We start from the raw sequence: 20,687 nt of genomic DNA on the forward strand, positions 1-20,687 counted from the left end.
ACCAAATTTCTCTTTTAAAAAGCAAGAGGCTAAAATCTTCCATGGGAAACTACAGTCATCAAAGGACAGAAAGGGTTTGAACTAATACTTTTCACAGTGATCTGGATTAAAGGAATGAGGCTGTAGTTCTGCTCCACAAATCTTTAAAAAACTGCAAACTCAAATATGGCCGAAGCCTAAAAGAACTGCATCACGGTGAAATGTGACTCTCTTTAAGAAGTATTATTTTAATTCTTGTCTAAATGCATTTTTTAAAATATTTCAATGACAAACACCAAACTTAAAACTCAGGTTAAAACTATAATTACTTTAGGGACTTCCCTGGTGGCGCAGTGCTTGGGACTCCACGCTCCCAGTGCAGGGGGCCCGGGTTCGATCACTGGTCCAGGAAGTGTATCCCACATGCATGCTGCAGCTAGGAGTTCGCATGCCGCAACCAAGGAACCAGCCAGCTGCAGCTGGGGAGCCCTCCTGCCTCAACTAAGGAGCCCTCATGCTGCAACTGGGAGCTGGGAGGCCGGCGAGCCGCAGCTAAGGAGCCCTACTGCTGCAACTGAGACCCGCAGCAACCAAATGGATAACAAATAAATTCTTTAAAAAAACTATAATTATTTTATATTTTACCATATAAAACTGAATTTCTATCTAGGCCTTTGATCAAAAGGGCAAAACTTTCCTGTAACATTGAAATCTTTGTTTTACTAGCTCCAAGAGGTGACTTGTGATTGAGAACAAAATACTTTTTAGGGAAGCATTTTTTATAATGTTTGTTGTAGAAAACTATTTCACTAAAAACTGTGAAATAGGTTGTCACCCACTAACCTATAATCACTACAACCTCATTTAAACTGAACTATAATTCAGTGAGTATTATAAAAGACTGTGTGGACTTTAGAAACAAAGGCCAAATAATCTTCCTGTGTAAAAATATATTTTAAAAAAAGTCCCTCCAATACATTAGCTTAATGATACAATTCAGAAATTCAATTTCACACCGAATATGTCTTACCTAAGTCATTATTTTTTGTTATAGCATTAGCTGCCCTGGTTCGGGGTCCCTGCTGCGTAAACTGATACCCAAATTTAAGGATATTGGTATTTTCCTCAAGCATCTTGGCCATTTCCAATTCTACAGCCGTCCCCAACTGCTGCCTCTGGAATAATTGAGAATAAAGAATAGTATTAATGAGCTAGATCAAAATACTTTTCAGGTACATGCTGATTCCTTAAAAATTTTCCCAAGTCTTACACCATACATAAGAGAAACAAAAATGTAAGTTTAGTGTATGATCATGCAGACATCAAAAAAATGTGGATTATTACAGTGAGATACCACTTCATACCCGCTAGGATGACTATAATCAAAAAGACAGACGATAGTAAGTGTTAGCAAGGATATGGAAAATTGGGAGCTTTAGGCATGCTGGCAGGAATGTAAAATGGTGCAACTGTTACGGAAAACAATTCGGCTATTTCTCAAAAGGTTAAACACAGAGTTACCATATGACCCAGCATTTCCACTCCTAGGTATATACCCATGAGAAGTGAAAACATATATTCATATAAGAATCTGTACATGAATGTTCACAGCAGCATATCTGTATAATTCAAAAAGTGGAAACAACCCAAGTATAATAGATTATTCAGCCCTAAAAAGGAATAGGTACTGATATATGCTACAACATGAATAAACCTCCTTAACATTTTGCTAAGTGAAAGAAGGAAGACACAAAAGGTCACATATTACATAACTCCATTGATATGAACTGTCCAAAACAGGCAAATGCATAGAGACGGAAAGTAGATTCGTGGTTGCCAGGGGCTGGTGGGAAGGGCGACTAGGAAGTGACTGCTGATGGGTGTGGGGTTTCTTTTTGGGGCGATGAAGATGTTCTGGAGTTAGACAGTGGTGATGGTTGCACAACTCTATGAATATACTAAAAACCATTTAATTGTATACTTTAAAAGAGTAAATTTTATGGTAAGTGAATTATATCTCAATAAAAAAATTGGAAACATTGATTAAATAGCATCCTGGTTAAATTTTAAGATATAACTCTTCTTTCTACCTTCATAATCTACAAAATTTACTTACTTTGAAGGATTAAGGGAGTCATTTACCATGTATTTTTTTTTAAATAACTGAAGTTATTTTTCAAATAAAATAGACTGAAGTATTTTAGTCAAATGTGTAATGTTGTTTTATTTTTAGTTAATTACCACTCTGGATGTAAACACCTCTAACATGTATATTTCTCTGCTGCTTTAAAGAAAAGTGCGTCTGGCAGGGGTGACCCAGCATTATCTTACAGCGTCAGCACTGAATGTGGCTGCACAGGAGCCTGTGTCTCTGGGTAACCTGGGTACTGGAGTTTTCTGTTTTTCACTGAGCCTATTCTGTTCACCTACTGTGTCTGGGACTGACATGCTACAGACGCAAAAATTCTACTGTGTGGATCTTGCCACCGAAGAGCTGAAAAATTTGAGGATGGACTGTCACCTGTGAGAATTCTTCCAGTTCAAAACAGCCAGCCATCTAAATCCTCTTAAGACCAACCAGGGAGTGTTGCTTGTGTACCTTTCTATATGTTAAGTTAATATTCTGGATGCCCCCAAATGTTCTCTCATCCCTTTTCAGGACCACCTTCCCAAGGGTTCCCTGAAAGCCCTCCTTCCACCCACCTCCTGAGTCCCCAAGCCCTGCACAGAGTGTGGGCTGTAGTTTCCTCAAAGCTGCTGCTGCACATCACTGACCTGATTGTCGATTTTCAGCTCAGCCAGGGTTTCATTATCTCTCAAAGCATCAATCAGTGCTAGAATCCCAGCTCCTGTAATAAAGTTGGACTCCATATTTAAGCTCTTCAAATTTTTGTTCACTCTTAGCATCTCTGCAAAAGCCTGGAAATTAAAGAAAATATTTGGAGGTTACAGTTTGACAGCACCTAGTAAATAAACACTGAACAAGCCTGAAACATACACAAATCAATACAACTGCTTTAATGTTTCTTATTAGATTGTTTTAGCTTGAGACACTACTTCACAGGTCTCACATGTATCTATTTTCAAATGCACTTGGTCACAGACTTTAGATTTTTTTTTTTTGTCATGTGTAATTCCCCATTGGTAACATTCTCTACTGCTATTCATTCCTACTTCCACTTCATGCTTCTTTCTCCTGCGTCTCTCATACTTTCTCTGAGTCTCTGTGTAGGAGTAACGTCATCAATGTCTCTTTGCTTTATTATTTCCCTTTGCCTGCACCGCACAGCATGCAGGATCGTAGTTCCCTGACCATGGATCAAACCCACACCCCCCTGCAGTGGGAGCGCAGAGTCTTAACCGCTGGACCGCCAGGGAAGTCCCATCAATGTCTCTTTGGAACATTTTTTCTTACTTGCGTCCTGCTGCAGCTGGGTTACTGTGAAGCCCAAATGAGGGTAAATTATGGACTAATTTCCAAGGCAGGGACCAAAAGGACTGCCTAAGGCAGAAGGCCAGAAAAGATCACAGATGACTGGAACTGGGAGAGCACAAAAACTATGGAGAAGAAGGGGCTAACTAAATATTCAACTCAAAGAACGGTATGTTTTCCATCTGCTTCCATTACATTTCTCACAGGATATGGCAGTGCTAGGCATTTGACCCAGTGCTTAATAGATGCTATATTGATTAATTAACAAAGCCTGTAAGTGAGCAGAGGGGAAAGAGAAGGGAGGGGGGAGGAGGAAGAATAGGAGCGTGAGTTTATTTTAAAAGCCCTGAAGAGGCGTCAAAAGAAAGGCCGAACTCCAGAGAATATGGGTAAGATCAAGCTTAAAATTAAAGTCAAGTTAAAGAAAAGGCAATACTGCGCAGTGATACTAGAAAGAACTGGGGACAGATATCTACACACGCACAGCAACAACTGGCTATGTGACTTGGAGCAAATCCCTTATCCATCCATCTGTACACACATTTATTAAAATACTACAATGGCCTATTTTTGATAAGTACTGTTCTGTAAATTCAGAAATAAAACATACAAGTCTCTACCTGATGGAACTTACATTTTAGTGGGGGACCCACATAGTAAGTAAGCAAAATGTAATGTCAGATGGTAAAAAGGGCTATAGAGGACGAAAAAAGGCATAGCAGGGTGGATGGGGAGTGCTGGGGGTAGGGGTGGGGTTGCTGTTTTATGTACGGGGGTCAGGAACGGCCTCACCTGGAAGGTGACAGCTGAGCAAGGACTGAAATAATTTAAGTGATGAAGTAAAACTACGTGGAATATCTTCAGGGAGAAAGTTCTAGGCAGGAGGAACAAGCGTGAGGCTCTGAGTTGGGAGCATGCACGGCATGTTTGAGGCAGAGCAAGGAGGCTGTATGGCTGGAGCAGAATGAAAGAAACAGCAAGAGGGGAGATGAGGTCTGCTCATGTAAGGCCTTATTAGGCCACTGAAAGATTCTGATTTTTACTTAGTGAGACAGAGAACTGCTGGAGGGTTCTGAGTACAGGAATGAGAACATTTAAGTTTTAAGAGTCACTTCTGATGCTGTGTAAAGAGATGAAGCAGGCAGCTCAATTAGGATAATCCAGGTGAGAGAAGTCAGTGGCTTGGGCCAGGGTGGTAGCTGTGAAAATGGTGAGAAGTGGTTGGATATACAGGAAATATTTGAAGACACAGCTGGATATACATTTAAAGTTGTGAGAAAGGGAAGTCAAGGATCACTCCATTATTATTATTATTATTTTTAATTTTTTTGGCTTGAGCAAATGAGAGAATGAAGTTGCCATTTAGTGAGATAGGAAAGAGTGTGAGAGAGGCAGGTATGGGACGGAAGTCAGGAGTTTGGTTTGGGACTTGGGTTTGAGATGTCTGTTAGATACACAAGTAAAGCTGTTAAGCAGCAGCTGGACATGGGTTTGGAGTTCAGGGGAGAGGTATGAACTGGAGATAATAATATTGGGAGTCATCAGCATGCATAGATAATATATAGCAATGAAACAGAATGAGATCACCCAGGAAGTGAGTGCAGATAGAGAAAAGAAGAAGGACTAGAACCAAGCTCTGAGCCATTTAGATGTTTAGATGTTGGGGAGATGAGGAGGAACCAGTGTAGGGACCAGAGAGGAAGGAGGAGAATCAAAGGGAGTGATATCCTCAAAGCCAAGAAGAAAAGGGTTTATACCATGATCAAGTGGGATTTACCCCAGAAATGCAAAGTTGATTTAACATATAAAAATTAATCAATGTGGGACTTCCCTGGTGGCGCAGTGGTTAAGACTCCGCCTGCCAATGCAGGGGACACAGGTTCAATCCCTGGTCCAGGAAGATTCCACATGCCGCGGAGCAACTAAGCCCGTGTGCCACAACTACTGAGCCTGCGCTCTAGAGCCCGCAAGCCACAACTACTGAAGCCTGTGCTCTAGAGCCCACAAGCCACAACTACTGAGCCCACGTGCCTAGAGCTCGTGCTCTGCATCAAGAGAAGCCACTGCAATAGAAGCCCGTGCACCACAACGAAGAGTAGCCCCCGCTCGCCACAACTAGAGAAAGCCCACACACAGCAACGAAGACCCAATGCAGCCAAAAATAAATAAATAAATAAATAATAAAATAAATTATTAAAACAATTAATCAATGTAATACACCATATTAACTGAATAAAGGACCACATGAATAAAACCACATGATCACCTCAACAGACACAGAAAAAGCATTTGATAAAAATTCAACACTATAGATCCATAAATGGAACCCTCTGCAGGTGTTAGAAGAATGATGTAGAACTTTATATGCTGATATGAAAAGATCTCTGAGATATACTGTTAAGTGAAAAATTAAGTTGCAGAACAGCCTACATTGCATGACTCCATTTATGTTTAAAAAATTTCATAGAAAGGAAATACAGAAAAAAATAAACATAAAATGGTAGTAAATAATGTATTGCCTAATAGTGAGTAAACATCAATTGAAAAAAGAGAGTAAATTTTTTTTTAACTGATATTTGCTTTTATTGATTGTTGAACATCATGGTTACTAACAGTTGATCTTACAACACAGAGTTTTGAAACTACATTAAAAAATTATTTTAGTTTTTAAATTTATTTTTTATTGAAGTATAGTTGAATTAAAAGAGAGTAAATCTTGTTCATAAAATCAGTTTAACCACCTTTGTAACATGCCCTGGTATTACATAGCCATAATTTCGGTATTATTAGTAGTTAGCTTACTTACAACAGCAACGGGGTCATTGCTTCGGGTGGCTGCAAGACTGAAATATTTCACATGTGTGTTGGTTTCCAAAGCCTTCGCAAAATCTTTTAGGGTTGGAATTGGGATATTCTTGAAAGACAAAAATGTGAAACATTATTACATTTTAGTTTTCAGGAAATTCAGTCCATTAATCAAATACATCTGTACTTTCTTTTTTGCATTAAAATGTATTCAGAAATTATGTAACATACAACCGCTGGTCTACAACTGAAAACAAACAACTCAGCCTCCTTCTTACCTCTTTGATTTCTCTATTATGGTACAAACTGTTGGCATAGAGCAGAGCATACATCACTGTTTCTCTAGCATTGAGGTTAAAGAAATTCTCTTTTTAATTATTTGTATTATGAGAAGTCAGCCCTTGAGTACTCAAAGTGGATCCACTTTTCTACAAAGGGAAAGATGTGGGAATCTACTTATGATGATTCCTGAGGCAGATGACATACTGTTTTCAGTCACTCAAGCTGTAAGGTATTAAGAGAGATTAACATTTCTTGAAATGAGGAAAGAGATAGTTTTAGGAGACACTCATCTTTCCCCTTAGTACCAAGACTTCAATTTCCTGTAGGCTGCCTATTTTCAGATTGTTACTATTGATTTAGAGACAGAGATATACGAGAACTGAATTTTTTTAAAAAATAAGATTAGTGATCAACTAGGGATATTAGCTTTCCCCAAGGCTTTCCCCCCTCCACTCACAGGAAGGAACACCCACAAAAAGAGCACAGAGGTCTTATTCCCTAGGTTCTTGTAATTTCCAGATGTTCTCCCTGCCTCCAAGTCAGATAAATTAAGATTTAAAATGAGGAATTTGTAATGAAGCTATTATACAATGGCTAATACGCTAAGAGATCATTTGAGTTTACTCTTTGGTAATTAATTATCCCTATGCCCTCCTAACTCATTTCTTCTTTCTCTACTCCAAGGAAGAGTTGCATTTTAAAAATCCCAATGAGATCCCACAAAGCCCAATTCTTGGTGTTTACTCAAGAGAAATGAAAACATATGTTCATGCAAAAACCTGTATGTGAATGTGTATAGTGGCTTTATTTATAATCATCCCAAACTGGAAGCAACTCATATGTCTATCAACTGGTGAACAGACACACAAACTGCAGCACATCCAGACAAAGGAATGCTCCTCTACAACACAAAGGAGCAAACCACTGACACACACAACAGCATGGACGAGTCTCAAATGTACTGTGTGAAGTGAAAGAAACCAGACTCAATGGCTACACACTATATGGTTCCATTTATATGAAATTCTGGAGAAGGTAAAACGATAGGGGAAGAAAACAGATCCATGGTTGTCAGGGGCTAGAGCTGGTGGCAGGGAATGATGACATAGGGGTGTGACATGTTCTACATCTGACTGTGGTGGTAGTTGTACAACTGTATGCATTTGCTTTAATTCATAGAACTGCACACTAGAAAGGGAGAATTTCACTATATATACCTTATAGCTCAAGAGAGCTGATTAAAAAAACAAAACCTGAAAGGCTAAAATGCTCCTAAAAGTGGGCAGGACTTTGGAAGCCCGAGAGGTATACTGTGACAGTCTGTAGAGTTTATATTTCTATGTGATAGCCTTTAAAAAGTAAATCAGAAAAATACTATAATACTTTAACTTCTAAAATCGAAGGAATCTATGTTAGCATACTACTAGAAGTAAAAACTTTACCATTAAGTAGAAAGGATTAGACTATATCAAAACTGCCCAGCTCTCATCCTAGATCCAACTGACTCAAAGCAATTCAAAACAACTTTTTGTTTGCTTATCACACCTACCTTTATATTATTCAAATTAACTTCAACAAGACGAACATCATTTTCTTTAATTCTCCGTAAACTCTCTTCAACATTAGTTGGATTTGGGGGCTCATCAAATACTGGAAGAATCTTTTCACCTTTTACCACATCTGTAGCAACAAATGAAAAGAGCAAGAGTGTCACTGGGTTGATACTATAACAGTGAATGCATATATTAACTTGGAAACACATAGCACACATACACATATTCAGTAGAACTATAAGTTTCTTTCCCAAAATTTCTCAAAAATCCTTTATGTGCTCCCACATAAAGCACTGAAATAAAATTTTACTGAATATAAATACCAAACATAATTCAACATTTAATTTGCAGTGTATCAGCCTTCAAAAATGAGTATTTTCACTGCCTCTTGCTTCTTAGTGTATTACAAGATATCTTTACCACGAAGATATAGTTGATGACACAAGCTGGTGACCCCCTTTATTTTTAGCAATGTTCAAGATAAAGTTCTAACAGGACAAAATCTAACAACTCATCATTTTCTCTGAGGTTTGACTAGTAATTAATGCAAAGGCAGTAAGAATCAGAGACATGAACACACACAGCCTCCACAAAGAGTGAGTTGACGGAAGGACACACTGCCTGTTCCTCCCGTGGGGAGTACTACGCAATGAGAAATGGCAGAGGGCTCTATCAGGAAGAAGAGTAGAAACGGAATGGGGAGACAGAGAAAGGTAATGGTACACGGAAGAACTACTGAGACAGGAATTCCCTGCCCTCCTTCATCCTACAGCCCAATCCTTCACCATTTATACCCACACACATGGCCAGAATACAGCTATTCAAAACTGAAAGAGGACCCAGAAGCCTTGAACCCTCTAGTGAGATGTAAATGCGCTCTGAGGTATGTGTGGAGGTCCATGAACACCTATAACAGATAAACTTTTATGGATATATTTTCTGGGGAGAACACCTAGAGCATCAGATTCTCAAAGAGGAGAATGACCACAACATTAAGAGCAAGTGACATGGAAAGACTGACAGGGTCACTGTCTGGCTTAGTTATTCCCTGCTGCCCTCCTCTAGCTTTTAGGAGCAAAACTCACCTTAAGACAAAGTATATTGCTTACTCATCCAATAAATTCCCTCTAAGAGTACCTTGTTCTTTTCAAATATCACACACACACACAGACACACACCCTCCTACACACAGCATCCTGAAGAGATCAGCTCAGACAAAAGTCTGAAAATTAATTTCCTGAGGACAGCTGAAAGATCAGCAAGGCAGTCTTCTTCAAGATGGTAGATCAAGGGGACTGGAGAAAATCTTCCTCACTGAATGGAAAATTCAATGAGCTCTTCCTCAATTCCAAATTTTTTAAACCAAAAAATTCCTTTTCTTCTCTGCAGAATGCGTATAAAGAGCCTTGCTCTATAATGAAATAATGGATCCAGTCAACAGGATGTGGAAACCATTAAGAAAGGTTCGTGGGGAACTTTAATTGGATGGATCAGGTTGCCAAAATTTGAGTCCACTGATCAATCTTAACACGTTCCCCAAAGAGGAATGACCAGACTTGATATGCTTCCTAATGTGATTCGATCACTACCCAGGAAGCGTTCTTGCCAAAAAAAATTTAAAACTGCACTTGAATTTGATCAAGCTTCTAGAAAACAACAGTTTACAGAAACACAGGAGGTAGAGAGAAACAAGTAAAATGATACCACAAGGTTGCAATCAGCCAAATCCAGAATGTGGAAAATTCTACATGACAACACAGTTTCTTCAAGGGATAAATGCTATGAAGAAAGTGGGAAAGAAGTTGTGGAGGAGAACTGTTAAGAAATTAAGAGGAACTTAAACCAAACGACAACCAAATGCAATATGTGACCCTCATCTGGATCCTGATTTGAACAAACCAGCTGTGAGATGACGTTTTTGAGAGAAAATGGGAAATCTGAACATGGACTGGGTATTAGATGATATGAAGGAATTGCTGGTTATTTTTAAGTTTGATAATGGCATTGTGGTTATGTTACAAGAAAAGCCTTTGTGAGAGACACATATGGAAATATTTATGGGTGAAGTAATACAAACAAACAGGATTTGCTTTAAAATATTCCAGGGAAAAGAGTAGAAGGGGTGGGAGGGAGGCAGACGGTGGATGAAACCCGGCTGGCATAATGTGAAAAACAGCTGAAGCTGGACGATGGATTTATTATTCCCTCTTCTATAATGTATGCTTGAACATTTCTACAATAGAAAGTTAAAAAAATAGGGGAATGGCCAATTACAGAACATTCATAAAATGGAATGTTATACAGATGTTTGACTGAGGTAAATCTGTATGTACTAACTAGGAAATGTGATATATTGCTAAGTGATATCCTATATAGCATGGATTAAAATCCTCACCACCGATTTCGTGGGATATTGAAGCTAGTTACTTAATCATTCTAAAACCTCAGCTCCTTCAAAGGCATATTAAAGATAATAATAATACTTGTTTCGTAGAACTGTTGTGAGGATTGAGAACAATTTACATTCAAGAGCTGTGCACACAAGAACATGGCCCATGGTAAGCATTCAAAAAAATCAGCCAACAGTATTACTGAAAAATTCAGGGACAAGAAATATCTCTAGTATGATCCCATTTTTGTAAGAAAAGAAAAGACAATTCGTGTATAGCACATATACATATGTAAGTTTATACAAGCATAATACAAAGTCTGGAAGGATATATTCACAATTGTTAACAGTTAGGGAGGGGGTGGAGGTCGGGTACAGTGAGTAGGAGGCATGACGGTTGTGAGTAGAGACACTTTTACTGCTTACCTTGTCCCCTTAGGTCTTGTTTAAATTTACTACAAAATAGGCATGACTTTGGTGATTTTAAGATGTCTTATAAATAAATTTTTTAAAAAGCTTTGCTTTAGGTTATCTAATACTTTGCATCAGACTAAAAGGTTTAGGGGCTGAATAGTTCTTTGCTTTCTCCTGAATCTGATTTTATAATATACTTTCTTTGTCAGCACTGTTGTGGGTTTCTTGAAAATCAGGAACACTGAAAACAAAATGTCAGTAAAAGCCAAGTATGACTAATTTTTATAGCGTTTACCATTAGTATTATTTAGTGAGGTGAGAGTAGTTCCTATTACATTTGCTGACACATTAAGCATAAAATATTTAATATTCTATTCTCAATGGTTTTCTAGGTCAATACCATCTAACTGGAATCTTAGGTTTCAAGTACATATGCATAACATCTGGTATGCAAATACTGAAGCTATTACATGGAGAAAACAAAACATAATTAACAAAGGATTGGAATTCACAAAGCATTATAAGTACTCACTTGAAAAATGTTCTTGGTCGACACCATTACTACTTCCCACTATATTGCAGAACTGTGTATTCGTTATCAAATTGTGCATCCCAAGAATAGCTATAAATACAGAAAAAGAAAATTATTTTTTTATTTCCATCGATTTTAAACATAAAGAATTAATTTTATGCCCCCAAATTTCTATCAACGATTTTAACACTCTCTGGGCTTTTTCCTACTCAATTAAATACACATTTCGTAGCTAAAAAAACAAAAAAGAGAAAACATGATTAAAAACCACCTACAATCTCTTTCTTATCAATACCCTTGTAATTTCTCCCCACATTTCTGAATTTAGACACAGCTGGAGCCAGCTTAACCCTAAACCTAAGTCTATGCTTAGCTCCATCTGGTGGCCAAGAGAGAAAATGGAAATGATCTATTGTTGCTGTTCACCCTCACAGGGCTTCTCCAAACATAATGCGATAAAAGGCAGATTTTTCAACTTAACCTTAACTCTCATATTAATTTACATTTGTATTTTAGCTAAGAGTAGAATACTAAAAGTATGGTTGAATTCTCATATTTAAGATTAAAGTAGCATCCCTCAAAAATGACACTTAGGAGGAGAAATAAATTTGGATTTTGATGGCCTTTTGCACAAATAAGGCAGAAGCTACAGTATGCCTCTGGCCCATTCCACTCTGAGGAATGTACCATTTATAAATCCATTAGCCCTCAGCCCCTCCCCAGGGAATAAGATACCTGCTCTAGCTGTGGTACCACACCTTGACTGTCCCTTCCCTGGGTCCTTCCCAAAGAACCATCACTGCTCCTTTTAAACATGTTAGTACTTGAAATTATTTGGTACTAACCTCTCCCCATGTGTCATATTTTTCTATCTAGAAAAATGGGTGTGGGTGGAGGCAGCTGGGGGCAGATACTGGTCCAGATAAGAAACTGGTAATGATGAAAATCACAGGGAGGTTTGGAATGTTCCATATATCTTCAGAAAAGTTGGGAAAGTGGTGAGTATAGCTCAGGACTGACTATTTTATCTAATCTCCAATTACCCGTTTCTGGGTCTTCTAATAAAATGGGATAGCAGTAGACCCTGGAGACAGCTTCTAGCTGAGCACCAGCTGATGAAAGATTTTTATAAAGACTTTCAAAGATGGCAAAATGGGAAAAGACATCCAATAATCAATAAATTCCATTAATATAAAAATTTCACCATTAAGAGAATTTAAAGAAACTAAATCCTTTATGTCAGATTTATAGTGTAACAAACAAAGCCAAATGTACGGTTACTTATTCAACAGCACTCTGCTGGGCAAAGCAAGAATTTGTATAGTGTGTATAAGGTGTGTGTTGGTATTTTCCTCCCCTCTATACCATTCACAAATTAATTTGTTTTAGGAGATACCTGCGAGATCACACAATTCTGTATCAGAAGCACTTGTCAAAGCTTCTTCTAGCTCTGGATCAAGAGATACTTTTTCTTCTGTAAAAGTCTGCACAGGTTTCTGCTTAGGGATAAATATCTTCCCTGTAAAATAAAGCAGTTTGTTAGTTTCATTACTACTGCTAGTAACTCACCATTTTATTCTTACAAAAATTATTAGAAGTATGTGCAACTGAAGCTGAAGTAAAAGGTCAAGATTAACATCTACAATAATTTTGTTTCATCTTCGGTATGTATTTATAAGTTTCTAAGGCAACACTTTGGCCATATAAGTTGGAACAAGAAAAAGAAATGAACCGAGAAATTTTCCCATTTGTGAAAGTAAAAATAGGCTCTTTTTGGAGTAATTATGAGTTATTCTACAAATACTAAATCAAAAAATAAATGAATAAAAAAATCTATAAATTAAGGAAAAAACAGAATTCATTTTCTTATTCTTAAGCAAGGAACTGCTACAGTCCCTTGGGGGATGGCAGAGGCAATTCTAATTCCAGAAATTCAAGTTCTAATTGCAAAGAAATTCCTGTATGTCCTGAGTGGTAGTCTGAAACTTTCTGTCACTGTTCTTCTAAGCCTCTATGACACTAACAAGGTTACCTGTTAAGAAACTAGTTATTCTAGAAACCTACAGTATTTATTATGTGAAAATCAGTATTTCATTACCGTATGTTCAACGCAAAACTGAAAACATGAAGGGAATGGAAAATGATAATGATATAACTGCAGCACAAGCCAACCAAACAAGAGGTACTTACACATGGTGGGACTGAGTTACCAAGATTGACTCTGGTTTCCCCCCTGAGACAGGTGAAAATTCTAACTAAGTGATCTAGGAAGGCCTATGTGTGGATTCACACAAGCTCCAATTATTTTCTTTTCTATCAGAAAATTACCAGGGAAATGTGTGAGAATATGTGACCTGATGAATCTATGTAGTATTCTATCAAAAGAAATGTTTGTGGGCTTAATAATCAGTATAGTAAATGTTGTACAATTCTTGTTCAAGGTAAATATTAATCAGTGTAATTCATAAGAAATCCTTCCACAATATAGATTGCTCCCAGGAATCTGACCAAAGCTGGTCAGGTATTTTCAGCTAAGCCCATCTAAAAGATTTAATTTCTGATATTATATTTCTTTTTTTTATTATTTCCACTTGGTTCTTGTTAAAAAAAATTAGTTTCCATCTCTCTGCCAAAATTCCTCATCTCCTCACACATGCCTTGTCCACCAGATTTTCTGAGATTTTTGTCATAAAGTTCCTGACTGATAACACCAATATTTGGGTCATCTCTGGTCTTCTATTGACTGTTTACTTTTCTTGACTATAGGCCACATGTGTCTTAAGATCTCTGACTTCGTATTGGGCATTTTTGTATACAAGTATAGCAGAGACTAAAGGAAGTGACATTTATTCCTAGAAAGGAATGTGCCACTCAGGTCAGTGCTGAAGTAACATGCTCTACAGTTGAGCTGAATCTGGGCTTTTTGTTGCAACGTTAGTTTGATTCACTTCCTCACTGGCTTCAAACATTTTGAGGACAGGATCAGGACTTAATCTTCAGCAAGGCCTAGGATTAGAACTCTGGTGAGGTTCTGGAGATCTTCTGAGCTGCCACTGCCTACTGTTTTGAACTGTAAAGTAGCAACATTGTTCCTAATGTGTAGTCCTGGCTGCCAGATTTCTAGGAGCTCTGTTTTCCAGTCCCACCCCCCACTTTCCCACTTTTTGGGCCTTGGCAGATCTTTCAGCCCGACGCTTATGTTGTCTGCTCTACACTTTGTGAAGTGGGAGATGGCCTGAAAGGGATTTCTCTCAGCTCTCCTGTCTCTCTCTCAATATCCCGAGCTAAAAACCTATGCCTCAGGAATCTTCTCTCAGCTCTCCTTCACTGCCTCGGTTCTTGGAGTAGAATCCCTAGCACTAAATGAAGACCTGAAGCAAAGAACTGGAGGGTCGTGCAGTCTCACCCTATCTCTAGGGCTGCACTGTTCAATATGATATGTTCAACACGGTATGTGACTATTTAAGTTTAAGTTAGTTAAAATTAAAAATTCAGTCTCTCAGTCACACTAGCCGCGTTTGGCTAGTAGCTACCACACTGGTTAGCACAGATACTGACCATTCCCATCATGGCATAAAGTTCTAGCGGACAGTGCTGCTCTAGGGCTCCTCTGATTTCTAATCTACCATGCTGGCCCATACACCGCCATTAAAAGTTTAAAAGTTAGGCTGACTTCTCCTTACTCCTCTCTACAGTAGTTTCCTCCTTTTCCCTATATTTCAGTCAGGAAAGAACACAGAATGGATCACTTCTTTTTTTTTTTTTTTTGGATCACCTATCTTATGGAGGGCTTGCTACTTTCTGTGAGTCACTAAGATTTGTGTCTTCAAGCTTTCTGATTTTTTTTTTAACTCTGATTAATGTAGCGTATATTGCTTGTTTTGGTGAGAATAAGAAGTCTCTTGCAACTTCCTACATCTGAATCAGAAGTCTTTCTAGGCAAGTATTTTCTTATTTAAAAAATGGCACTTGGCCAATCTACAATGTATTTATATTAATAAGGATGCTTTTAACTGCATATAACAAAATCCCCAATTTAAAGTGGTTTAAACTGGTGCTTCTCAAGCTTTAATGTGCATGTCATCTACCTAGTGGTCTTATTAAAGTGCAGATTCTGATGCAGGAGGTCTAACATGAGCTCTAAGAATCTGTATTTCTAGCCAGCCTCCCAGGTGGTGCTGATACCGCTGATGCACAGATCACTCTCAAAGCAGCAAGGGTTTAAACAATAAGTATTTTTTATCTCACTTAATAACTCCACAGGTAGGTGGCTGAAGGATTGGTTCAGCAGCTCAATGTTGACATCAAAGATCCAGGCTCTATTTTTCTTTGTCTATAACTAGCATGGAAGCCTTTGTTCTCAGGCCATTAGTCTCAAGATGACCTTTGTAATACTACGCATCACATCCTCATGCGGCAAGGTCAGGGGCAGGAAGGAAGGGCACTTTCTCAACTGCTGACTTTTATAAGGAAAACTGTCCGATAGATTTCTTCTCTGGTCTCACTGACCAGCACCGGGTCACATGTCCATGCCCCACCTGCAAGGGTAGCTTGAAAAGCAAGGATCTGGCCTTTTCAGTCTATTTCAGAGATGGATTCTGCCAGTAAGGAAGAAGGAATTTCTGAATGGTTGTTAAATAGAAAACTACCACATTTGTCTCAGTACTGAACCAGATGAAGTACACTTCTGTGCTCCCTTAATTCCCTGAACATTTCACTGTGGCTACACTTACTCATTTTGCATATTTGTCTGTCCTCTGTGAGCATTTCAATGTTCTGTTCCATCCTTACATTTCCATCCCTACAATTCCATCCCTACATTGTTTGTCCTCTGGGAGCTTTTCAATGTTCTGTTCCATCCCTACATTTCCTAGCTCACAGCAGGCAATCCAATTTGTTGAATAAATAATCTGGTGATCACTTCTAGCTCAACTACCTCATTGTATAAAGTATAATATAAATACCCTGGTTCAAAGTTACACAGCAGACTTAGCACTAGAACACAGGTTCCCAAACTCTCAACCCAGTAATTTTTCCAATAAACTGGTGGCTTTCAAACTTAACTCCTTAGCAGTGGACTTTTCAACTCAAACAAATGCTTATCTGTATGGTGGTACGTAACTGATCTTCTTAGTACCAAACTTTGGAGTTCTGGTGATTATTAGATAATCTTTTATCATTAGTTCACAGACAAAGGCAAATCCAAATCATTACATTCTGATAATTCCTTAATACTTTTCACAGTGGCTGATATAACAAAGTGGCATACAATTCAGATGGCATGCCTTTAATTGCCATTTCAGGATAATTACATTTTCCTGGGCAAAATCTTACCGGCACTTTCAGGTGTCTATCTCCGTGGCTAATGTTGGCTGCACAATGGAGTCACCTGGAAAATTTTAATAAATTCTGATGTCCAAGTCCCACCCCCAGAGATTCTGATTTAACTGGTCTGATGTGCTGTATGGGACATTCGGATTTTCAAAAGCTCTCTAGGAATTCTAATGCATAGCAGCCAAGGTCAAGAAACACTGGATTATGGTATTCACTTAGTAAAAAAAACTATATAAACTATCAAAAAGCTGCCTATGTCTTATTCTAGAGACCAATGGCACCTAAAGCGTTATAAAAATCTAAAATGTTTATTTTTGTAATCCTCATCCACAGTCCATAGAGGCATTATTCTTTTTCTTTTTCTTTTTTTTTGCAGAAGGGAGTTCCAGTCCCCCATCAGCATGTTCTTTCTTTCTTTTCTTTTTTTTTTTAATGTTTATTTATTTATTTATTTGGTTGCACCAGGTCTTAGTTGCGGCAGGCAGGCTCCTTAGTTGCGGCATGCAAACTCTTAGTTGAAGCATGCATGTGGGATCTAGTTCCCTGGCCAGGGATCAAACCCAGGCCCCCTGCACTGGGAGTGTGGAGTCTTAACCACTGCACTACCAGGGAAGTCCCGAGGCATTATTCTTACCTAATTTTTCCCCATACATAAACTTTTGCTAATACTTACAAATACAAAATGGATCTCATCAGAAGAAAACAACAAAGCAAAACAAAACTTCCAAGGGCTTATGGAAATTCTGTGACACAGAATTTTGCTCTATTTATACAGCTGTGAAATAATTTGGTACCTCTTCTGATACTCCTCTTTACAATTTCTCTGTATGTAGAGATTTTTGTTGCAGAGGTATGTAGATTATACAGTATTGTGTTTTTAACAATACAAAATGTAATCACTTCATATTTCTTCATGATTAGTTTAACATGAATACACTGTAAGAATTATACTTTAAAGCGTATATATAAAATCTTGTTATAGAAAATTAAAAGTAAAGAAAATTACTTTTGTAAGAAAGGATAAAATAGGCAGAACTTAAGTTTAGTATTATGAATACAATACTTAAGTGGTTCTCCTCAAACTCTTTAAAGACTTAACCCCTTAAACAAATCTCAGCTATCTGCAGAAAGTGACAAGGTGATTCTAAAATTCATGTGGGAATCCAAGAGACCCAGAATAGCCAAACAATCTTGAAAAAGAAGAACAGCTGAAGGACTCACACTTCCCAATTTCAAAACTTAATACAAGACCTCGCTGGTGACACAGTGATTAGGAATCCGCCTGCCAGTGCAGGGGACACGGTTTCAATCTCTGGTCCGGGAAGATCCCACATGCCATGGAGCAACTAAGCCCGTGCACCACAACTACTGAGTCTGCGCTCTAGAGCCCACAAGCCACAACTGCTGAAGCTTGCGCGCCTAGAGCCCATGCTCAGCAACAAGAGAAGCCACCACGATGAGAAGCCCACGCACCGCAACAAAGAGTAGCTCCTGCTCGCCAATACTAGAGAAAGCCCACACGCAGCAACAAAGACCCAACGCAGCCAAAAATAAATAAATAAATAAAAATTTAAAAAAAAACCTAAATACAAAGTTACTATAATCAAGATAGTGTTATGGTGTACAAGAAAAGACATTTACATCAATGAAATAGAATTGAGAACCCAGAAATAAACTCATATTTACGGTCAATTGAATTTCTACAAGGATACCAAGACAATTCGACTGAGCAAGAGTTGTCTTTTCAACAAACAGTGCTTGGACAGTTGGATAGCTATATGCAAAAGAATGAAGTTGGACCCCTATATTTCATACCATACACAAATATTAACTCAAAATGAATTACAGACCTAAATGTAAGAGCTAAAACTATAACTCAGAAAAAAAAACCTAAGAGTAAATCTCCATGACCTTGAGTTAGGGAATGATTTTTTAGATAAAACAACAAAAGTACAAACAACAGGACTTCCCTGGTGGCGCAGTGGTTAAGAATCTGCCTGCCAGCTCTATTAACAATAGCCAGGACATGGAAGCAACCTAAGTGTCCGTCAACAGATGAATGGATAAAGAAGATGTGGTACATATATACAATGAAATATTACTCAGCCATAAAAAGAAACGAAATTGAGTTACTTGTAGTGAGGTGGATGGACCTAGAGTCTGTCATACAGAGTGAAGTAAGTCAGAAAGAGAAAAACAAATACCGTATGCTAACACATATATATGGAATCTAAGGGGAAAAAAAAAGGTCATGAAGAACCTAGGGGCAAGATGGGAATAAAGACGCAGACCTACTAGAGAATGGACTTGAGGATATGGGGAGGGGGAAGGGTAAGCTGGGACAAAGTGAGAGTGGCATGGACATATATACACTACCAAATGTAAACCAGATAGCTAGTGGGAAGCAGCCGCATAGCACAGGGAGATCAGTTCGGTGCTTTGTGACTACCTAGAGGGGTGGGATAGGGAGGCTGGGAGGGAGGGAGACGCAAGAGGGAAGAGATATGGGGATATATGTATATGTATAACCGATTCACTTTGTTATAAAGCAGAAACTAACAAACCATTGTAAAGCAACTATACTCCAATAAAGATGTTTTAAAAACCCCAAAACAACAACAAAAAAAACCAAAAAAATAAATAAAAAATAAAAAGAACCCACCTGCCAGTGCAGGGGACACAGGTTCAATCCCTGCTCCAGGAAGATCCCACATGCTATGGAGCAACTAAGCCTGTGTGCCACAACTACTGAAGCCTGTGCACCTAGAGCCCACGCTCCACAACAAGAGAAGCCACCGCAATGAGAAGCCCACGCACCGCAATGAAAAGAGTAGCCCCTGCTCCCCGCAACTAGAGAAAAAGCCTGTGCACAGGAACAAAGACCCAATGCATCCAAAATAAATAAATAAATAAAATTTAAAAGGTTATTGTAAAACAAAAAAAGTACAAACAACAAAAGAAAAAATAGATAAATTGAACTATATCAAAATCTAAAATTTTGTGGGACAGTGATACTACCAAGAAAATGAAAAGACAAGCTACAGAATGAGAGAAAAAAGTTTCCAAATCATATATTTGATAAGAAACATATCTAGAATATATACAAAGTGTTTATCAATAATAAATCAAATATTTTGATTGACTGACAAAAATCAGTAATAAAAAGACATCCCAATTTAAAAATAGGCAAAGGATTTGAAGAGACATTTATCCAAAGAAGATATAAGATGTCTAAGAGCACATGAAAAAATGCTCAATACCATTAGTCATTAGGGAAATGCAAATCAAAACCACAATGTATATTATCACTTCACACCTACTAAGATGGCTATAATCAAAATGACAGACAAGAGTTGGCCAGGATGTGGAGAAATCGGAACCCTAATACATTGCTGGTGGGAATGTAAAATGGTGCAGCCACTTTGGAAAACAATTTGGCAGTTGTTCAAATTGTTAAAAAATAGTTACTAAGTGACCCAGCAATTCCACTAGTAGGTATACATACCAACTTGTACACAAGTGTTCACAGCAGCATTATTCATAATAGCTAAAAAGTGGAAACAATCCAAATGTCCATCAACTGATAAATGGAGAAACAAAGTGTGTGTTTTCATACAATGAAATATTATTCATCCATAAAAAGGAATGAAACACTGAAACATGCTAAAACACAGATGAAACTCCCAAACACTAGGCTAAGTGAAGGAAGTCAGTCATAAATACATATTGTATGATTCCATTTATTTGAAATGTCCAGAATAGGCAAATTTAGAGAGAAAAAGTTGATTAGTGGTTTTCTGGGGCTGGACAATAGAGTGAGGAATGGAGACTATTCATAGGTACAGGGTTTCCTTTTGGGATGATAAAAATGTTCTAAACTTAAGATTATGGTGATAGTTATACAACTCTGTGAATGTACTAAAAACCATTGAATTGTACACTTTAAATGGGTAAATTTTATGATGT

The 20,687-nt window shown here is 38.0% G+C and overlaps 1 protein-coding gene across 3 annotated transcripts in view; it reads right to left on the minus strand.

Moving 5' to 3' along the window:
- TMOD3 (tropomodulin 3) overlaps positions 1 to 20,687 on the minus strand; it is an 87,851-nt gene that overhangs the window by 6,997 nt on the left and 60,167 nt on the right. The window contains exons 4-9 of one of the 3 annotated variants that reach the window (XM_007194883.2): positions 12,784 to 12,906; positions 11,388 to 11,477; positions 8,049 to 8,179; positions 6,219 to 6,326; positions 2,755 to 2,898; positions 1,010 to 1,154 (exon numbers count right to left, since the gene is read on the minus strand). In XM_007194883.2, the coding sequence (XP_007194945.1) occupies positions 1,010 to 1,154; positions 2,755 to 2,898; positions 6,219 to 6,326; positions 8,049 to 8,179; positions 11,388 to 11,477; positions 12,784 to 12,906 (741 nt within the window). Of the gene's footprint in view, positions 1 to 1,009; positions 1,155 to 2,754; positions 2,899 to 6,218; positions 6,327 to 8,048; positions 8,180 to 11,387; positions 11,478 to 12,783; positions 12,909 to 20,687 lie in introns of all 3 variants that reach the window. The other 2 variants (XM_057543347.1, XM_007194885.2) reach the window with 2 other exon arrangements.

The sequence above is a fragment of the Balaenoptera acutorostrata genome, chromosome 3 (genome assembly GCF_949987535.1).
Source record: "Balaenoptera acutorostrata chromosome 3, mBalAcu1.1, whole genome shotgun sequence".
NCBI lineage: Eukaryota > Metazoa > Chordata > Mammalia > Artiodactyla > Balaenopteridae > Balaenoptera > Balaenoptera acutorostrata.